Source organism: Salvelinus alpinus, chromosome 38, assembly GCF_045679555.1.
Source record: "Salvelinus alpinus chromosome 38, SLU_Salpinus.1, whole genome shotgun sequence".
NCBI classification, from domain to species: Eukaryota; Metazoa; Chordata; class Actinopteri; order Salmoniformes; family Salmonidae; genus Salvelinus; species Salvelinus alpinus.
The window spans coordinates 5382327-5399172 of NC_092123.1; the positions used below are offsets into that span (position 1 = coordinate 5382327).

Sequence of the window (16846 nt, forward strand, 5' to 3'; positions counted from 1 at the left end):
GTACACAAAGACAGGCAGACAGGCATGAACAAACCCCAGCTGTTGTTGAACTAGAGATGTCAAAGATTGGGTGTATCATACATAATACAGTATGTTCTTCAGTGTGGGGGTATGCATGTCAATACAAGACATGAAGCATCAACCAGTCCATTCAGTCTCTTACCTTGTGTGGATGTTGTAAACAATGTACGATGCAGTATAGGAATGTCTATACACCTGAAATTAAAAGTATTGACAATTCATGTTATAATAAATAATAGACAACAATAAAGCATATATGATGCAAACGAATCATGTTAGAAACCACGTGTCGGGATTCCACAATGTAACTGTTTCCGAAAATAATTCAAGACTGTGTTAGCCCGCACAGCTCAGGGATCCAACGCACAACTTCAGTTGTCAGGCAAGGTTAATCATCACGCAAACTTTGATACTGCATAATAATAATGCATAACACAACTAAACAACATTTGCATCAGTCCATTCTCTAGGGAATCCCATTCTGGTGCAATGTTTCCAAACCTTGGTTGCCAGCGATCCAGCCATTAAACAAAGAGGAAATCAATGAGAGATCCTTGGTTTGGGCCTAAATATTAATATGTAAAAACACATAAAAGGTGAATAAAGAAGGAAAAAGGAGATAAAACTCAATGAGGTTAGTACACCCGCCATTAACCCAGCTGGTGCAATCTGATTTCTGATCAGAGCCTATTTGCGGTTTGGTCTCCTTCCCAGTCAGACTATGGGTGAATCTCAATTGCAATTTCCTTGAATCCTCGCGTCCTCTCTCCTCAAGTCCTTCTCAAAACGCATTAAAACAGAAGATCTGAGATTTCCTTCGGACCTTCTCCTCCGATGCATTCTGAGAATGAGGCGAGGAAAGAGGAGGCTAGGAATCAGGGAATAACAATTGAGACTCAACCTATGCTTAGGGTCATGGGTCACAAGTTTTCTCTCTGAAAAATGTAGTTTGTTTAATCTGATTGTCATAAGGTTCCATGACTTTGTCCACACAGGGCATCTAAACACACAAAATACATTTTGATGATTTTCATGACATTTTGGGTGTTTTATTTAACTTTTGTACACCTGTGGTGTTCCCAGTCAAAAATGACCGGCCATTAGAAATGAATGGGTGAGACTACAATTAGTGTATAAAATTCAGTTCCGGCACATGTCCATTCATCAGATGGACACACTTCCTCTCCCAGACCCCCACATGCATGTGTGTTTGATCACACACACACACACATACACCTCACTCCCCTTCTTGGCTTCCATGGCAACCCCCATGGGAACCTTTCCCCAATAGAATCTTTCCCCCACGGGAACCACACCTGTTGGCATTCTCACAAACAATCGCAACATTGTTTCAATAATATATAGAACTTTTCTCGCAGCTCTGGTATATAAAGCTTATTTGAGGCCTTGCTCACAATTCATTCTGTGGCAGCACAATGACCAAATGATATACTGTATGTGAGGCTCTTGATCATATCGTTGATAATGACACTGGTGAGGAGGAGAGAGGCCAGGAAACTGACAGTGAAGTAGTCTGTGACAAAGAGCACAATGTGTTTCATCTGAGTATTTGTTATAGTCAAAATAATCCATACATTATGCTTTTTTTACTCAAAAACGAGATGTATGAGCTCAGGTCAATGAGTCCTACAGGCCATAAATAGCAAATAGAAATTCAAAACTTGTAATGTTCACAAGAACTTCAGTTGCTAAAAAAGATCTAACATAACATTAGGTGATAATATACATACATTGTTATGGATTTATAATCAGCTATAATGGGGCGGTCATTTTGGACCGAGACCACAGAATTAATTCACATGAAACGAACACAACAGGAGGGTTAACGGCTGTTCATATCCTACCTGTTTCACTTCGTAAGCAAATAGCACATATTTCATGTCTGGAGAGAGGGAATATTTGGCAACTTTGAAAGACACCTAGGACAAGGGAAAGACAGAAGTCACAAATAAAACATCTAAAGGTTAATACATCTTGTACATAGATCTAGGAAATATATTTTACATAGATCTAGAAAGTATCTTGTAGATAGATCTAGGAAGTATCTTGTACATAGATCTAGGAAGTATATTGTACATAGATCTAGGAAGTATCTTGTACATAGATTTAGGAAGTATCTTGTACATAGATCTAGGAAGTATCTTGTACATAGATCTAGGAAGTATCTTGTACATAGATCTAGGAAGTATCTTGTACATAGATTTAGGAAGTATCTTGTACATAGATCTAGGAAGTATCTTGTACATAGATTTAGGAAGTATCTTGTACATAGATTTAGGAAGTATCTTGTACATAGATTTAGGAAGTATCTTGTACATAGATCTAGGAAGTATCTTGTACATAGATTTAGGAAGTATCTTGTACATAGATCTAGGAAGTATCTTGTGCATAGATCTAGGAAGTATCTTGTACATAGATCTAGGAAGTATCTTGTACATAGATCTAGGAAATATATTTTACATAGATCTAGGAAATATCTTGTACATAGATCTAGGAAGTATCTTGTACATAGATCTAGGAAGTATCTTGTACATAGATCTAGGAAGTATCTTGTACATAGATCTAGGAAGTATCTTGTGCATAGATCTAGGAAGTATCTTGTGCATAGATCTAGGAAGTATCTTGTACATAGATCTAGGAAGTGTCTTGTACATAGATCTAGGAAGTATCTTGTACATAGATCTAGGAAGTATCTTGTACATAGATCTAGGAAGTATCTTGTACATAGATCTAGGAAGTATCTTGTACATAGATCTAGGAAGTATCTTGTACATAGATCTAGGAAGTATCTTGTACATAGATCTAGGAAGTATCTTGTACATAGATCTAGGAAGTATCTTGTACATAGATCTAGGAAGTATATTGTACATAGATCTAGGAAGTATCTTGTACATAGATCTAGGAAGTATCTTGTACATAGATCTAGGAAGTATCTTGTACATAGATCTAGGAAATATCTTGTACATAGATCTAGGAAGTATCTTGTACATAGATCTAGGAAGTATCTTGTACATAGATCTAGGAAGTATCTTGTACATAGATCTAGGAAGTATCTTGTACATAGATCTAGGAAGTATCTTGTACATAGATCTAGGAAGTATCTTGTACATAGATTTAGGAAGTATCTTGTACATAGATCTAGGAAGTATCTTGTACATAGATCTAGGAAGTATATTGTGCATAGATCTAGGAAGTATCTTGTACATAGATCTAGGAAGTATCTTGTACATAGATCTAGGAAGTATCTTGTACATAGATCTTGGAAGTATCTTGTACATAGATCAGGAAGTATCTTGTACATAGATCTAGGAAGTATCTTGTGCATAGATCTAGAAAGTATCTTGTACATAGATCTAGGAAGTATCTTGTACATAGATCTAGGAAGTATCTTGTGCATAGATCTAGAAAGTATCTTGTACATAGATCTAGGAAGTATCTTGTACATAGATCTAGGAAGTATCTTGTGCACACAGTACATTCTGAAAGTTTCCAGACCCCTTGACTTTTTCCACATTTTGTTACGTTACAGCCTTATTCTAAAATGTATTTCAAACATGTTTTTCCCTCATTAATCTACAAACAATACCCCATAAGCAAAAACTGTTTTTTTGTAAAAAAAACAACAACAATTTATCACATTTACATAAGTATTCAGACCCTTTACTGAGAACTTTGCTGAAGCACCTTTGGCAGCGATTACAGCCTTCTTGGGCATAATGCTACAAGCTTGACACACCTGTATTTGGGGAGTTTATTCAATTTTTCTTTGCAGATCCACTCAAGCTCTGTATGGTTGGATAGAGAGAGTTGCTGCACAGCTATTTTCAGGTCTCTCCAGACATGATCGATCGGGTTCAAGTCCGGGCTCTGGCTGGGCCACTCAAAGACATTTAGAGACTTGTCCCGAAGCCACTCCTGCATTGTCTTGGCTGTGTGCTTAGGATTGTTGTCCTGTTGGAAAGTGAACCTTCACCCCAGTCCGAGGTCCTGAGCGCTATGGAGCAGGTTTTCATCAAGGATCTCTCTGTACTTTGCTTCGTCCATCTTTCCCTTGATCCTGACTAGTCTTGATGCTGCCACCCCCATGATTCAACGTAGGGATGGTGCCAGTTTGCCTCCAGGCGTGATGCTTGGCATTCAAGCCAAAGAGTTCAGTCTTGGTTTCATCAGACCAGAGAATCTTGTTACTCATGGTCTGAGAGTCATTTAGGTGCCTTTTGGCAAATTCCAAGCTGGCTGTCATGTTCCTTATACTGAGGAGTGGCTTCCGTCTGGCCACCCTACCATAAAGGCCTGATTGGTGGAGTGCAGAAGAGATGGTTGTCCTTCTGGAAGGTTCTCCCATCTCAGAGGAACTCTGAGATCTGTCAGAGTGACCATCGGGTTCTTGGTCACCTCTCTGACCAAGGCCCTTCTCCCCCCGATTGCTTCTCAGTTTGGCCGGGAGGCCAGCTCTAGGAAGAGTCTTGGTGGTTCCAAACTTCTTCCATTTAAGAATGATTAAGCCCACTGTGTTCTTGGGGACCTTCAATGCTGCAGACATGTTTTTGTACCCTTCCTCAAGTCTGTGCCTCGACATAGTCCTGTCTCAGAGCTCTATGGACAATTCCTTCGACCTCATGGCTTGGTTTTTGCTCTGACATGCACTGTCAACTGTGGGTGCTTTTATAGATAGATGTGTGCCTTTCCAAATGATGTCCAATCAACTAAATGTACCACAGGTGGACTCCAATCAAGTTGTAGAAACATCTCAAGGATGATCAATGGAAACAGGGTGCACCTTAGCTCAATTTCAAGTCTCAAAGCAAAGGGTCTGAATACTTATGTAAATAAGGTATTTCTGTTTTAAATTTGTAATACACCCCCCCCCCCCCCCCCCAAAAAAGAAAAAAATCTGTTTTTGCTTTGTCATTATGGGGTATTGTGTGTAGAGTTATTGGGAGGGAAAGTATTTAATCAATTTTAGAATAAGGCTATAACGTAACAAAATGTGGAAAAGGGGAAGGGGTCTGAAAAATTACCAAATGCACTGTAGATCTAAGAAATAATTCATATGATGGTAAACCAATACACAGCCTGTATACTGTACTTTGCCCCTTAGGGCCACCGTGCTATTACAATCACAGGCATATGACCTTTCCACCCAAATTGTAGCTAGCATGTCTAAACATTAATCAGGGATTAATGGTGCCCTGCTTTCCGCTCAGTTAGATTATTAAATGGCAAAAAGCAAGCCTGGCAATGACAGTCAAAAGCCGCTTAGCCTTATGCAACACATAAAACATGACCTGTCAGATCAGTCTTTTTTTTGTTTTACGATTATATCCTTTTTCTCAAACAATAACAACCATACATAAACAAATGACAATACACAGACAGACATACATTTCATTAAACATCAATGGCATCACACCTGCTCAGACCTACGTTCCCACCGCAATGTCTCACAACCACACGTCCCCTCATCCTTCATCCCCTGGAACTTTCCAGTGCTTGTAGCAGTCTATGCCATATTTTTCTCCGTAGCCCACACCTTTTCAATATTTAAATTGATTTATCACAATGCTACAGGAGGCAAATAATGACAATGTGCTCAGCTTTGATATTTCTATGCAATATTGTATTGTGTTATGAATGTTGATGGATCAATATAGTACTGTGTTATGAATGCTGATAGGTCAATATGTTACTGTGTTATGAATGTTGATGGATCAATATAGTACTGTGTTATGAATGCTGATGGATCAATATGGTACTGTGTTATGAATGCTGATAGGTCAATATGGTACTGTGTTATGAATGTTGATGGATCAATATAGTACTGTGTTATGAATGCTGATGGATCAATATGGTACTGTGTTATGAATGTTGATGGATCAATATGGTACTGTGTTATGAATGCTGATGGATCAATATGGTACTGTGTTATGAATGTTGATGGATCAATATAGTACTGTGTTATGAATGATGATGGGTCAATATTGTACTGTGTTATGAATGCTGATATATCAATATTGTACTGTGTTATGAATGCTGATGGATCAATATTGTACTGTGTTATGAATGTTGATGGATCAATATGGTACTGTGTTATGAATGCTGATGGGTCAATATAGTACTGTGTTATGAATGCTGATGGATCAATATAGTACTTTGTTATGAATGCTGATGGATCAATATGGTACTGTGTTATGAATGCTGATAGGTCAATATAATACTGTGTTATGAATGCTGATGGATCAATATGGTACTGTGTTATGAATGTTGATGGATCAATATAGTACTGTGTTATGAATGCTGATAGATCAATATAGTACTTTGTTATGAATGCTGATGGATCAATATGGTACTGTGTTATGAATGCTGATAGGTCAATATAGTACTGTGTTATGAATGCTGATGGATCAATATGGTACTGTGTTATGAATGCTGATGGGTCAATATAGTACTGTGTTATGAATGCTGATGGATCAATATGGTACTGTGTTATGAATGCTGATAGGTCAATATAGTACTGTGTTATGAATGCTGATGGATCAATATGGTACTGTGTTATGAATGCTGATAGGTCAATATAGTACTGTGTTATGAATGCTGATGGGTCAATATGGTACTGTGTTATGAATGCTGATGGGTCAATATGGTACTGTGTTATGAATGCTGATGGGTCAATATGTTACTGTGTTATGAATGTTGATGGATCAATATGGTACTGTGTTATGAATGATGATGGATCAATATGGTACTGTGTTATGAATGCTGATGGATCAATATAGTACTGTGTTATGAATGATGATGGATCAATATGGTACTGTGTTATGAATGCTGATGGATCAATATGTTACTGTGTTATGAATGTTGATGGATCAATATGGTACTGTGTTATGAATGATGATGGATCAATATGGTACTGTGTTATGAATGCTGATGGATCAATATAGTACTGTGTTATGAATGATGATGGATCAATATGGTACTGTGTTATGAATGCTGATGGATCAATATTGTACTGTGTTATGAATGCTGATGGGTCAATATGGTATTGTGTTATGAATGCTGATGGATCAATATGGTATTGTGTTATGAATGCTGATGGGTCAATATGGTACTGTGTTATGAATGCTGATAGGTCAATATAGTACTGTGTTATGAATGATGATGGATCAATATGGTACTGTGTTATGAATGCTGATGGATCAATATTGTACTGTGTTATGAATGCTGATGGATCAATATGGTATTGTGTTATGAATGCTGATGGATCAATATGGTATTGTGTTATGAATGTTGATGGATCAATATGGTACTGTGTTCTGAATGCTGATGGGTCAATATGGTACTGTGTTATGAATGTTGATGGGTCAATATAGTACTGTGTTATGAATGCTGATAGGTCAATATGGTACTGTGTTATGAATGCTGATGGATCAATATGGTACTGTGTTATGAATGCTGATAGGTCAATATGGTACTGTGTTATGAATGCTGATGGGTCAATATAGTACTGTGTTATGAATGCTGATGGGTCAATATAGTACTGTGTTATGAATGATGATGGATCAATATGGTACTGTGTTATGAATGCTGATAAGTCAATATGGTATTGTGTTATGAATGTTGATGGGTCAATATGTTACTGTGTTATGAATGATGATGGATCAATATGTTACTGTGTTATGAATGTTGATGGATCAATATGGTACTGTGTTATGAATGATGATGGGTCAATATGGTACTGTGTTATGAATGATGATGGATCAATATGGTACTGTGTTATGAATGCTGATAAGTCAATATGGTACTGTGTTATGAATGCTGATGGGTCAATATGGTACTGTGTTCTGAATGCTGATGGATCAATATGGTACTGTGTTATGAATGTTGATGGGTCAATATGGTACTGTGTTCTGAATGCTGATGGATCAATATGGTACTGTGTTATGAATGTTGATGGGTCAATATGTTACTGTGTTATGAATGTTGATGGATCAATATGTTACTGTGTTATGAATGTTGATGGATCAATATGGTACTGTGTTATGAATGATGATGGTTCAATATGGTACTGTGTTATGAATGTTGATGGATCAATATGGTACTGTGTTATGAATGATGATGGGTCAATATGGTACTGTGTTATGAATGCTGATGGGTCAATATGGTACTGTGTTATGAATGCTGATCGGTCAATTGAGGTTAGAGAGGGGGACCCATAGGTGGCAAGCTACTTACAAACGTGATATTTCTCAGGATCATTTCTGTTTCGTTTAAAGCAAAGTTGAACTTGATGACGTGGCCGTCTCGGTTCCTGTACAAAACCTCTGAATCTGTAAAATGATAAAAGAAAAAGGTTGTAAAATGTTCCTTAATAACCACATTTTAGATAAGATGAAAAAAATAGGCCTACACATTCTGACATTGTATAACCACTTATCAATATCCATTTCAGACCCCAAAGAGAGAGGGAGAAGGCATTTCATTTTCCAGCAGTTCATTTTAAGAGTGCCTCTCATCTCTCATCATTTCTACTGAGCAAAACCTTTTTGACCTGCAGTCAGCCAGCCAGCCAGCCACATTATTGCAATGGCTTTCTTTTGTTCTGCATTACAAATCTCACTATCTATCTTTAGGAAGATGGCTCCCAATTCACAGTTGTTGGCCTCGGGCAGTTGCTCTGAGTAAAAATGTGATCTTAAATGCAGCTACGTAACTGGTATGCTAAATAATGCAGAACGAGTGTAAAACGGTTGGTCAGCATTATATTATGTTATATACACTGCTCGAGGAGGTCTGCTGGAGGTCTGCTGGAGGTCATTTTGCAGGGCTCTGGCAGTGCTCCTCCTGCTCAAAGGCGGAGGTAGCGGTCCTGCTGCTGGGTTGTTGCCCTCCTACGGCCTCCTCCACGTCTCCTGATGTACTGGCCTGTCTCCTGGTAGTGCCTCCATGCTCTGGACACTACGCTGACAGACACAGCAAACCTTCTTGCCACAGCTCGCATTGATGTGCCATCCTGGATGAGCTGCACTACCTGAGCCACTTGTGTGGGTTGTAGACTCCGTCTCATGCTACCACTAGAGTGAGAGCACCGCCAGCATTCAAAAGTGACCAAAACATCAGCCAGGAAGCATAGGAACTGAGAAGTGGTCTGTGGTCACCACCTGCAGAATCACTCCTTTATTGGGGGTGTCTGGCTAATTGCCTATAATTTCCACCTTTTGTCTATTCCATTTGCACAACAGCATGTGAAATTTATTGTCAATCAGTGTTGCTTCCTAAGTGGACAGTTTGATTTCACAGAAGTGTGATTGACTTGGAGTTACATTGTGTTGTTTAAGTGTTCCCTTAATTTTTTTTTGAGCAGTGTATTATAGAACCGAGTTCCTCAAATAATAAAAAATAACAATGGAAAATGTCATTCAAATCTACAAAGCCACCTAGCAACGGCCAAATGTGCCAAATGACTGGGACGTTGCAACGTTAGAACGTTAGCTTACTGCTTGTAAATACACCTTTGTGATTTCACACGAAACATCTTACAAAAACATGCCAAAGCATGAATTCTTTTGGAGGGGCGGTTCCTCGGATGGTTCCTAAAACTCGGAGGATGTACATGTCTAACTGATCCATTGGGAGGTTGACGGAGAGGAGTAGGAAGCTACATGCTTCACTGGTCCAACACAATTGGAATATTTGAATGACACCTCAACTCGTACTTTTGACATGATAATACAGGTAAACTATGATGATATTCCAGCAACTATGGTGGATGTGTAACCAGGCCGGTGCAGTACAGCTTGACTGGCTCAGTAGTGTGAAAAGGGTAGCCTACTACAGGGTTTCCCAAAGTCGGTCCAGGGGCCCTCCATGGGGTGCACATTTAGTTTTTTGCCCTAGCACTACACAGCTGATTCAAGTAATCAAAGCTTCATGATGAGTTGGCTATTTGAATCAGCTGTGTAGTGCTAGGGCAAAAAACCTAAATGTGCGCCCAGGGAGGGCCCCAGGAACGAGTTTGAGAAACCCTGGCCAACTATAGACCATTTAGCAATACTTTGATTTCAGGAGAACTAGGAATAAGACAACCAACAAGCCCAGTTCGAAGCCTGTAGCCTATGTGGTGAGTCACACTATCTAGCTGGAGCTCGTGGCACTATAATCTTTAAACAGCCCGCTCGCTTTGCCACTGCCGTCTCTGCCTCGGTGACGTCATTCGAAATATATTTATATTCAGTTAATGAAAATTCCTCCTATGTCCACAAGGCTAGGCAATTATAATATTTAAATAGCCTTCCTCACATGACATTCAACCACGATCTATGTAGACCATAATCAGGTAAAATTAGTGTTGTGGTCCTGTGGGGCTCAGTTGATAAGAGTATGACACTAGCAACATCAGAATTATGGGTTAGATTCCTGCTGGGGCCACCCATGAGAAAATGTATGCACTTTGGATAAAAGCGACTGCTAAAAATACGTCTTCCAATTTGAGATACTACTACATGATTAATAGAAAAACTGTATCAGTCACCAAAACATGGACATGAAAATATATATGAATACAGAGGTGGACATGAATAATGAATTATTACAGAGACATGTCAGAGGTTATGGAATCACATATGTTGGTAGTCGTGATCATGCTGGACATGTGTATGGACAAGCTAATAGGGTATGACTGTGGTGATGAAGTTGATACTATGTTGAATCACTCATGACATCCCCCAGGGTATATCTATAATATACACTTCATATTCTATATGTATGGACAACCACTTCATATTCTATATTTATGGACAACCACTTCATATTCTATACTTATGGAGAACCACTTCATATTCTATATGTATGGACAACCACTTCATATTCTATATGTATGGACAACCACTTCATATTCTATATGTATGGACAACCACTTCATATTCTATATTTATGGACAACCACTTCATATTCTATATTTATGGAGAACCACTTCATATTCTATATTTATGGACAACCACTTCATATTATATATGTATGGACAACCACTTCATATTCTATATTTATGGAGAACCACTTCATATTCTATATGTATGGACAACCACTTCATATTCTATATGTATGGACAACCACTTCATATTATATATTTATGGAGAACCACTTCATATTCTATATTTATGGACAACCACTTCATATTCTATATTTATGGAGAACCACTTCATATTCTATATTTATGGAGAACCACTTCATATTCTATATGTATGGACAACCACTTCATATTCTATATGTATGGACAACCACTTCATATTCTATATTTATGGACAACCACTTCATATTCTATATTTATGGAGAACCACTTCATATTCTATATGTATGGACAACCACTTCATATTCTATATTTATGGACAACCACTTCATATTCTATATTTATGGAGAACCACTTCATATTCTATATGTATGGACAACCACTTCATATTCTATATGTATGGACAACCACTTCATATTCTATATTTATGGAGAACCACTTCATATTCTATATTTATGGAGAACCACTTCATATTCTATATGTATGGACAACCACTTCATATTCTATATGTATGGACAACCACTTCATATTCTATATTTATGGAGAACCACTTCATATTCTATATTTATGGACAACCACTTCATATTCTATATGTATGGACAACCACTTCATATTCTATATGTATGGACAACCACTTCATATTCTATATTTATGGACAACCACTTCATATTCTATATTTATGGACAACCACTTCATATTCTATATGTATGGACAACCACTTCATATTCTATATTTATGGAGAACCACTTCATATTCTATATGTATGGACAACCACTTCATATTCTATATTTATGGACAACCACTTCATATTCTATATGTATGGACAACCACTTCATATTCTATATTTATGGACAACCACTTCATATTCTATATTTATGGAGAACCACTTCATATTCTATATTTATGGACAACCACTTCTTATATCACTAACGGGGTAAACAGAGTGTGTATGGTGTTCACATTTCAGAGGCTATATTTAGTATGAACATCGTGTCGTCTTCCCTGATTAAAACACGTGTTCTGACTAATATGTTGTGTGAAAATGTAGGGTTAGTTCTCATTTACATAAGTCACATATACAGTACATCCCACTGGCCAGAACAAACAGTTGTTTATCCTTCCCCAGTCTGTCGAGAATGATATACCCCACGTACAATATATTCAGGAAATCGATAAATAAGGTATATAGTTTGAGTGGTTACACAAATTAATTGTATGATATTTAAATGAATTGTTGGGATGCAGGCTGTTTGGAAGTTCATGTAGTGTATGCACAAGAAAATAACAAGGGCCATACGCAATATCATGATCAGCAAGAGTGTGTTTACTATTACAACATTATTTACGGCATGTGTAATTAACACTAATTGATACTTTTTGGTACTTATGTTTAAAAAATATAATAATAATGATGAACTAGAACCGACAACGTGATACACAGTTAGTGCTGATCATTTCAAGGTGATAAAAAAAGACAATTCAGTTAACATGTATGCGACTGTGAACACTAGTTTTCTAATGGTAATAGTCTAAACCTGAGCAGCTTTTCTAAGGGGCTGTGTCTACTTAGAAACAGTCTGATCGTGCTGTAGCATAGCACGCTAGCAGCAGGCAGACAGGGAGCGCTCACCAAGATAATCCCCCCAAATGTAATGAGGTCCTAGCAGGAACTGTCTCTGCAGCTGTGCCATGGCAGACCACTGCCCTTCACCAACGCATCACTGTCTGTCTGTCTGCCTGTCTTTCTGCCTGTCTGTCTTCATACCACCTGATGGCTTGGCTCTAATCTCACCAATATTTACCACTATAACGTAATGTCAGCTAACATGAGAGAGGTAGTGATGAAAACACTGGTCATTATATTTCTCACAGTGTTTTATGGGGAGGCAGCAAAGTTTTATTGCTGTGTCCTACAGAAGGAGAAACGTCAGCGTGAGCGGACGAGGGAGCGGACGATATGGCTTGATCCATCACGGAAGGCGTTGTGAAAAACGACGGGAGGCCCATAAGAGTTAATGCAGTCCATCAGGTCAACACAGTGTGCGAGAAGGCATCACACTCCAATCCCCATAATGAGAATCAACAGGCGACTGAAAAAGTCATTTGTATTTGCTACCCTTGGATGGAAAAGCTCTCCGCAGGCTTCCAGGCCTCAATTTCATACGCAGGCTGGAAGAGATTCCGCTCGCTGTGGCCAAGACGAGCGAAGAAGAACCACACCAGCTCAGACAATAGAACAGACACCAGCGCTGCCACCCCAAACAATTCTCTCACACTATTATGAAACCTGCTAGGTTTTGGAGAAAGGGGTGTTGTTCTAGATACGGGGCTGGGAGATTTGACCTGAGAGTATATCCCAGAAGGGCTCCCAGTGATGGCTTGAGATAGAGTCAACCCTGTTTTGGCAAACCGGACAGAATAGGGGCATGACTGGGAGGCCATCTGTTTTACTGAGACTGGTCAGGAGGTGTTGCTCCCATGCCAAACTCTCAGCTGTCATTATAGCTCAAGATGAGATGAAAGCTTGAGCTATCATACTCCCATGCTTGAGTTGAGAGGTTCAGAATGCTCTGCTTGTGAGTGAAACAAAGTTTAAAATGTATAACAACAAACAAACAAATATCTATGATTTAATCGTTTATGAGAAGTACTTTGGATTGTAGGATCATGTCAAGAGAATAGAATCTCTGTCACCCTCATCCGACTATCAGATAGATTGTAGCCCAATAAGCTTCCAAAAACTAGCCAACCTGGCCACACCCTTTCTCTTATAATAGTAGCCTCCTGGCCACACCCTTTCTCTTATAATAGTAGCCTCCTGGCCACACCCTTTCTCTTATAATAGTAGCCTCCTGGACAGACCCTTTCTCTTATAATAGTAGCCTCCTGGCCACACCCTTTCTCTTATAATAGTAGCCTCCTGGCCACACCCTTTCTCTTATAATATTAGCCTCCTGGCCACACCCTTTCTCTTATAATAGTAGCCTCCTGGCCACACCCTTTCTCTTATAATAGTAGCCTCCTGGCCACACCCTTTCTCTTATAATAGTAGCCTCCTGGCCACACCCTTTCTATTATAATAGTAGCCTCCTGGCCACACCCTTTCTCTTATAATAGTAGCCTCCTGGACAGACCCTTTCTCTTATAATAGTAGCCTCCTGGCCACACCCTTTCTCTTATAATAGTAGCCTCCTGGACAGACCCTTTCTCTTATAATAGTAGCCTCCTGGCCACACCCTTTCTCTTATAATAGTAGCCTCCTGGCCACACCCTTTCTCTTATAATAGTAGCCTCCTGGCCACACCCTTTCTCTTATAATAGTAGCCTCCTGGCCACACCCTTTCTCTTATAATAGTAGCCTCCATACCCTTTGTGGCACTGCTGAGGGCTTATAATCTGTTGCTTTTGGGGAAATCCAACCTTTTCATGTGAGACTCCATCAGATTGAGAGTATAGGGATCAGTCTAAAGGCTTCGTTAGAACAGGAATGTTAGACGGTTATCCTGAAAGTACTTACCACTTATCCACCTGGCCTCAGGATCGTGCACAGAGAACTCTGGTTTAAACAGGTCCAGCACAGTAAGTCTGGAGTTAGCCACACCAGGAAGTTCCACTGCAAACAGGATATCAGTGTTAGGCCAGTTATCAAAATACGGATATTACAGCCTGATAAGGATAAAATCACACAGGAAAATAATTGATATTCATACACACATAACAACAGTCAATATTACACTGATCATAAAACTGTTTTGAAAAACTCAGGGCTCTGACATAACCTGACCAGGAAAAATTCTGGTTCTTATATTTTGTTAGTTAGAATACAGGGCTACAGTAACTATGACTCTACAAATAAACTCCATGAGGTCTCGTGGTCCCCTGGTGGGTACACTACCTGGTGTGAGAACAAAGACAGACATGGTGATGAGGGAGCAAACTGCCACTATGACCAGCAGGGAGATGGCTATTCCTTTGTAGTTCCTTGATTCGGGGCTTACTTGCACAAAGTCCTGGAAAAAACACACAAAGCAAACTGAGAACACTCTTCAAGTAAATATTGTACTGTAATGATTACTACCAGACATAAACATGTTCGGTAGTAGAGGCCCCTATGAAAAATAGAGGCTCCTATGGAATGAGGAAATACGGTGTTCATATGCACTTGTGGATTGTCAATTAAACAGTGTTGCAAGATTCTAATTCTAAATTGTAATAAAGTGGAGTCCACTTTTGGTGTCAGCAATGGGAACCAACCCCACAACTTCCTACAATATAATCCCTAATATAAATTACAGTACCAGTCAGTCACTGCAAGCTCATGGTTTAATTAAATGGGATCACACTGCTGTCTATGGACATGTCTTTGTCTCAAAGCATTAGGTCTCCACCCTTTCATAATGATCATTCTGAATAGGTCAAAGTGAATAGGTGTATGTCTAGCAATTTTTTTGACTGGCCAGAGCTGACATGATTAGAGCTGAGAGGTGTATAGATGGGTGTTACAGTACACCACCTAGCCTTCCTTTCGCAGTAGAAAAGGGACGTAGGGAGGGCAGAGAGTGGGCAGAGAGTGGTGGAAACACAAACTATTGATTGCTCTCAAGAAGCTATCTCCAGAGAGAACACTCCCTGAGACCTTCAAATGTCCCTTTCATTTCTCCTCTAAAACACTGAGTCATAGCCACTGAGTCATAGAGTTTTATCACGGCGTGTTGCATCTATTTTTGGTATGTCTATAGTCTATACATAAATAAATTACGTCAATTTAATCTAATGTTGGTAAGCGGTTGGTTGCATTGATTTGGGTGAGAATGCAGAATTACAACTGTAAAAGCACACCGAATTTACATGGTTGGTTCACAGCCTGTAACCTATGCCCAGTTAATGTAATATGTATAACAACTATAAAACCAAACATATTTTTGGTAAATCCGCTCATACTGTAGGTGTTTTTTTCATCATTTGCTAGTTTGTCATGCGTAGGTTATAACAATTCAATACAGAAAATATTTTGGACGGCAACATCCGGCCAATCATGTTTCCAACCTGTTACATTTAGGAAACAAGACCATAAATCAGAAATATGCAAATAGACAACAAAGGATGCAAAACAGACAGGCAGTCCAGCGCAAGGTAATCAACATCGTAAGTAACACCTGTCGTGTGAGACACTGCTGGGCAGACAAACAAACTAACGAGGTCATGTTCCCGCCAACTGTGGCGTTACATTCATCTTTTGATTAGCACTTAGAAGCATGAGTCATGGCTCTGCGAATCTGAACTTGTTCGTCTAGCCTACTGTGGAGAGCCTACTGTGATCTCCCAAGAAACCAGTTAAGGAGAACATTGTTTTCACCAGGATCAGAAACTTACTAGCCTGGATGTAATGTGAATTGCTCTGCTTCACTTCACAAAATGTAAATAGATCAATTCAGTCTGGATCCAGGCTAGAAAGTACACCTGTAGATACAGTTGAAGTCGGAAGTCGGTTTACATACACCAAATACATTTCAACTCAGTTTTTCACAATTCCTGACATTTAATCCTAGTAAAAATCCCGGTTTAAGGTCAGTTAGGATCACCACTTTATTTTAAGAATGTGAAATATCAGAATAATAGTAGAGAGAATGATTTATTTCAGCTTTTATTTCTTTCATCACATTCCCAGTGGGTCAGTTTACATACACTCAATTAGTATTTGGTAGCATTGCCTTTAAGTTGTTTAACTTGGGTCAAACGCTT

At 39.0% G+C, this 16846-nt stretch overlaps 1 protein-coding gene across 3 annotated transcripts in view; it reads right to left on the reverse strand.

Moving 5' to 3' along the window:
* Positions 1-16846, reverse strand: part of LOC139566447 (inactive dipeptidyl peptidase 10-like) — a 63000-nt gene that overhangs the window by 21535 nt on the left and 24619 nt on the right. For all 3 annotated transcript variants that reach the window (XM_071387621.1, XM_071387623.1, XM_071387622.1), the window contains exons 2-6: positions 15000-15114; positions 14622-14717; positions 8275-8369; positions 1887-1961; positions 164-216 (exon numbers count right to left, since the gene is read on the reverse strand). In XM_071387621.1, the coding sequence (XP_071243722.1) occupies positions 164-216; positions 1887-1961; positions 8275-8369; positions 14622-14717; positions 15000-15114 (434 nt within the window). The remainder of the gene's footprint in view (positions 1-163; positions 217-1886; positions 1962-8274; positions 8370-14621; positions 14718-14999; positions 15115-16846) is intronic.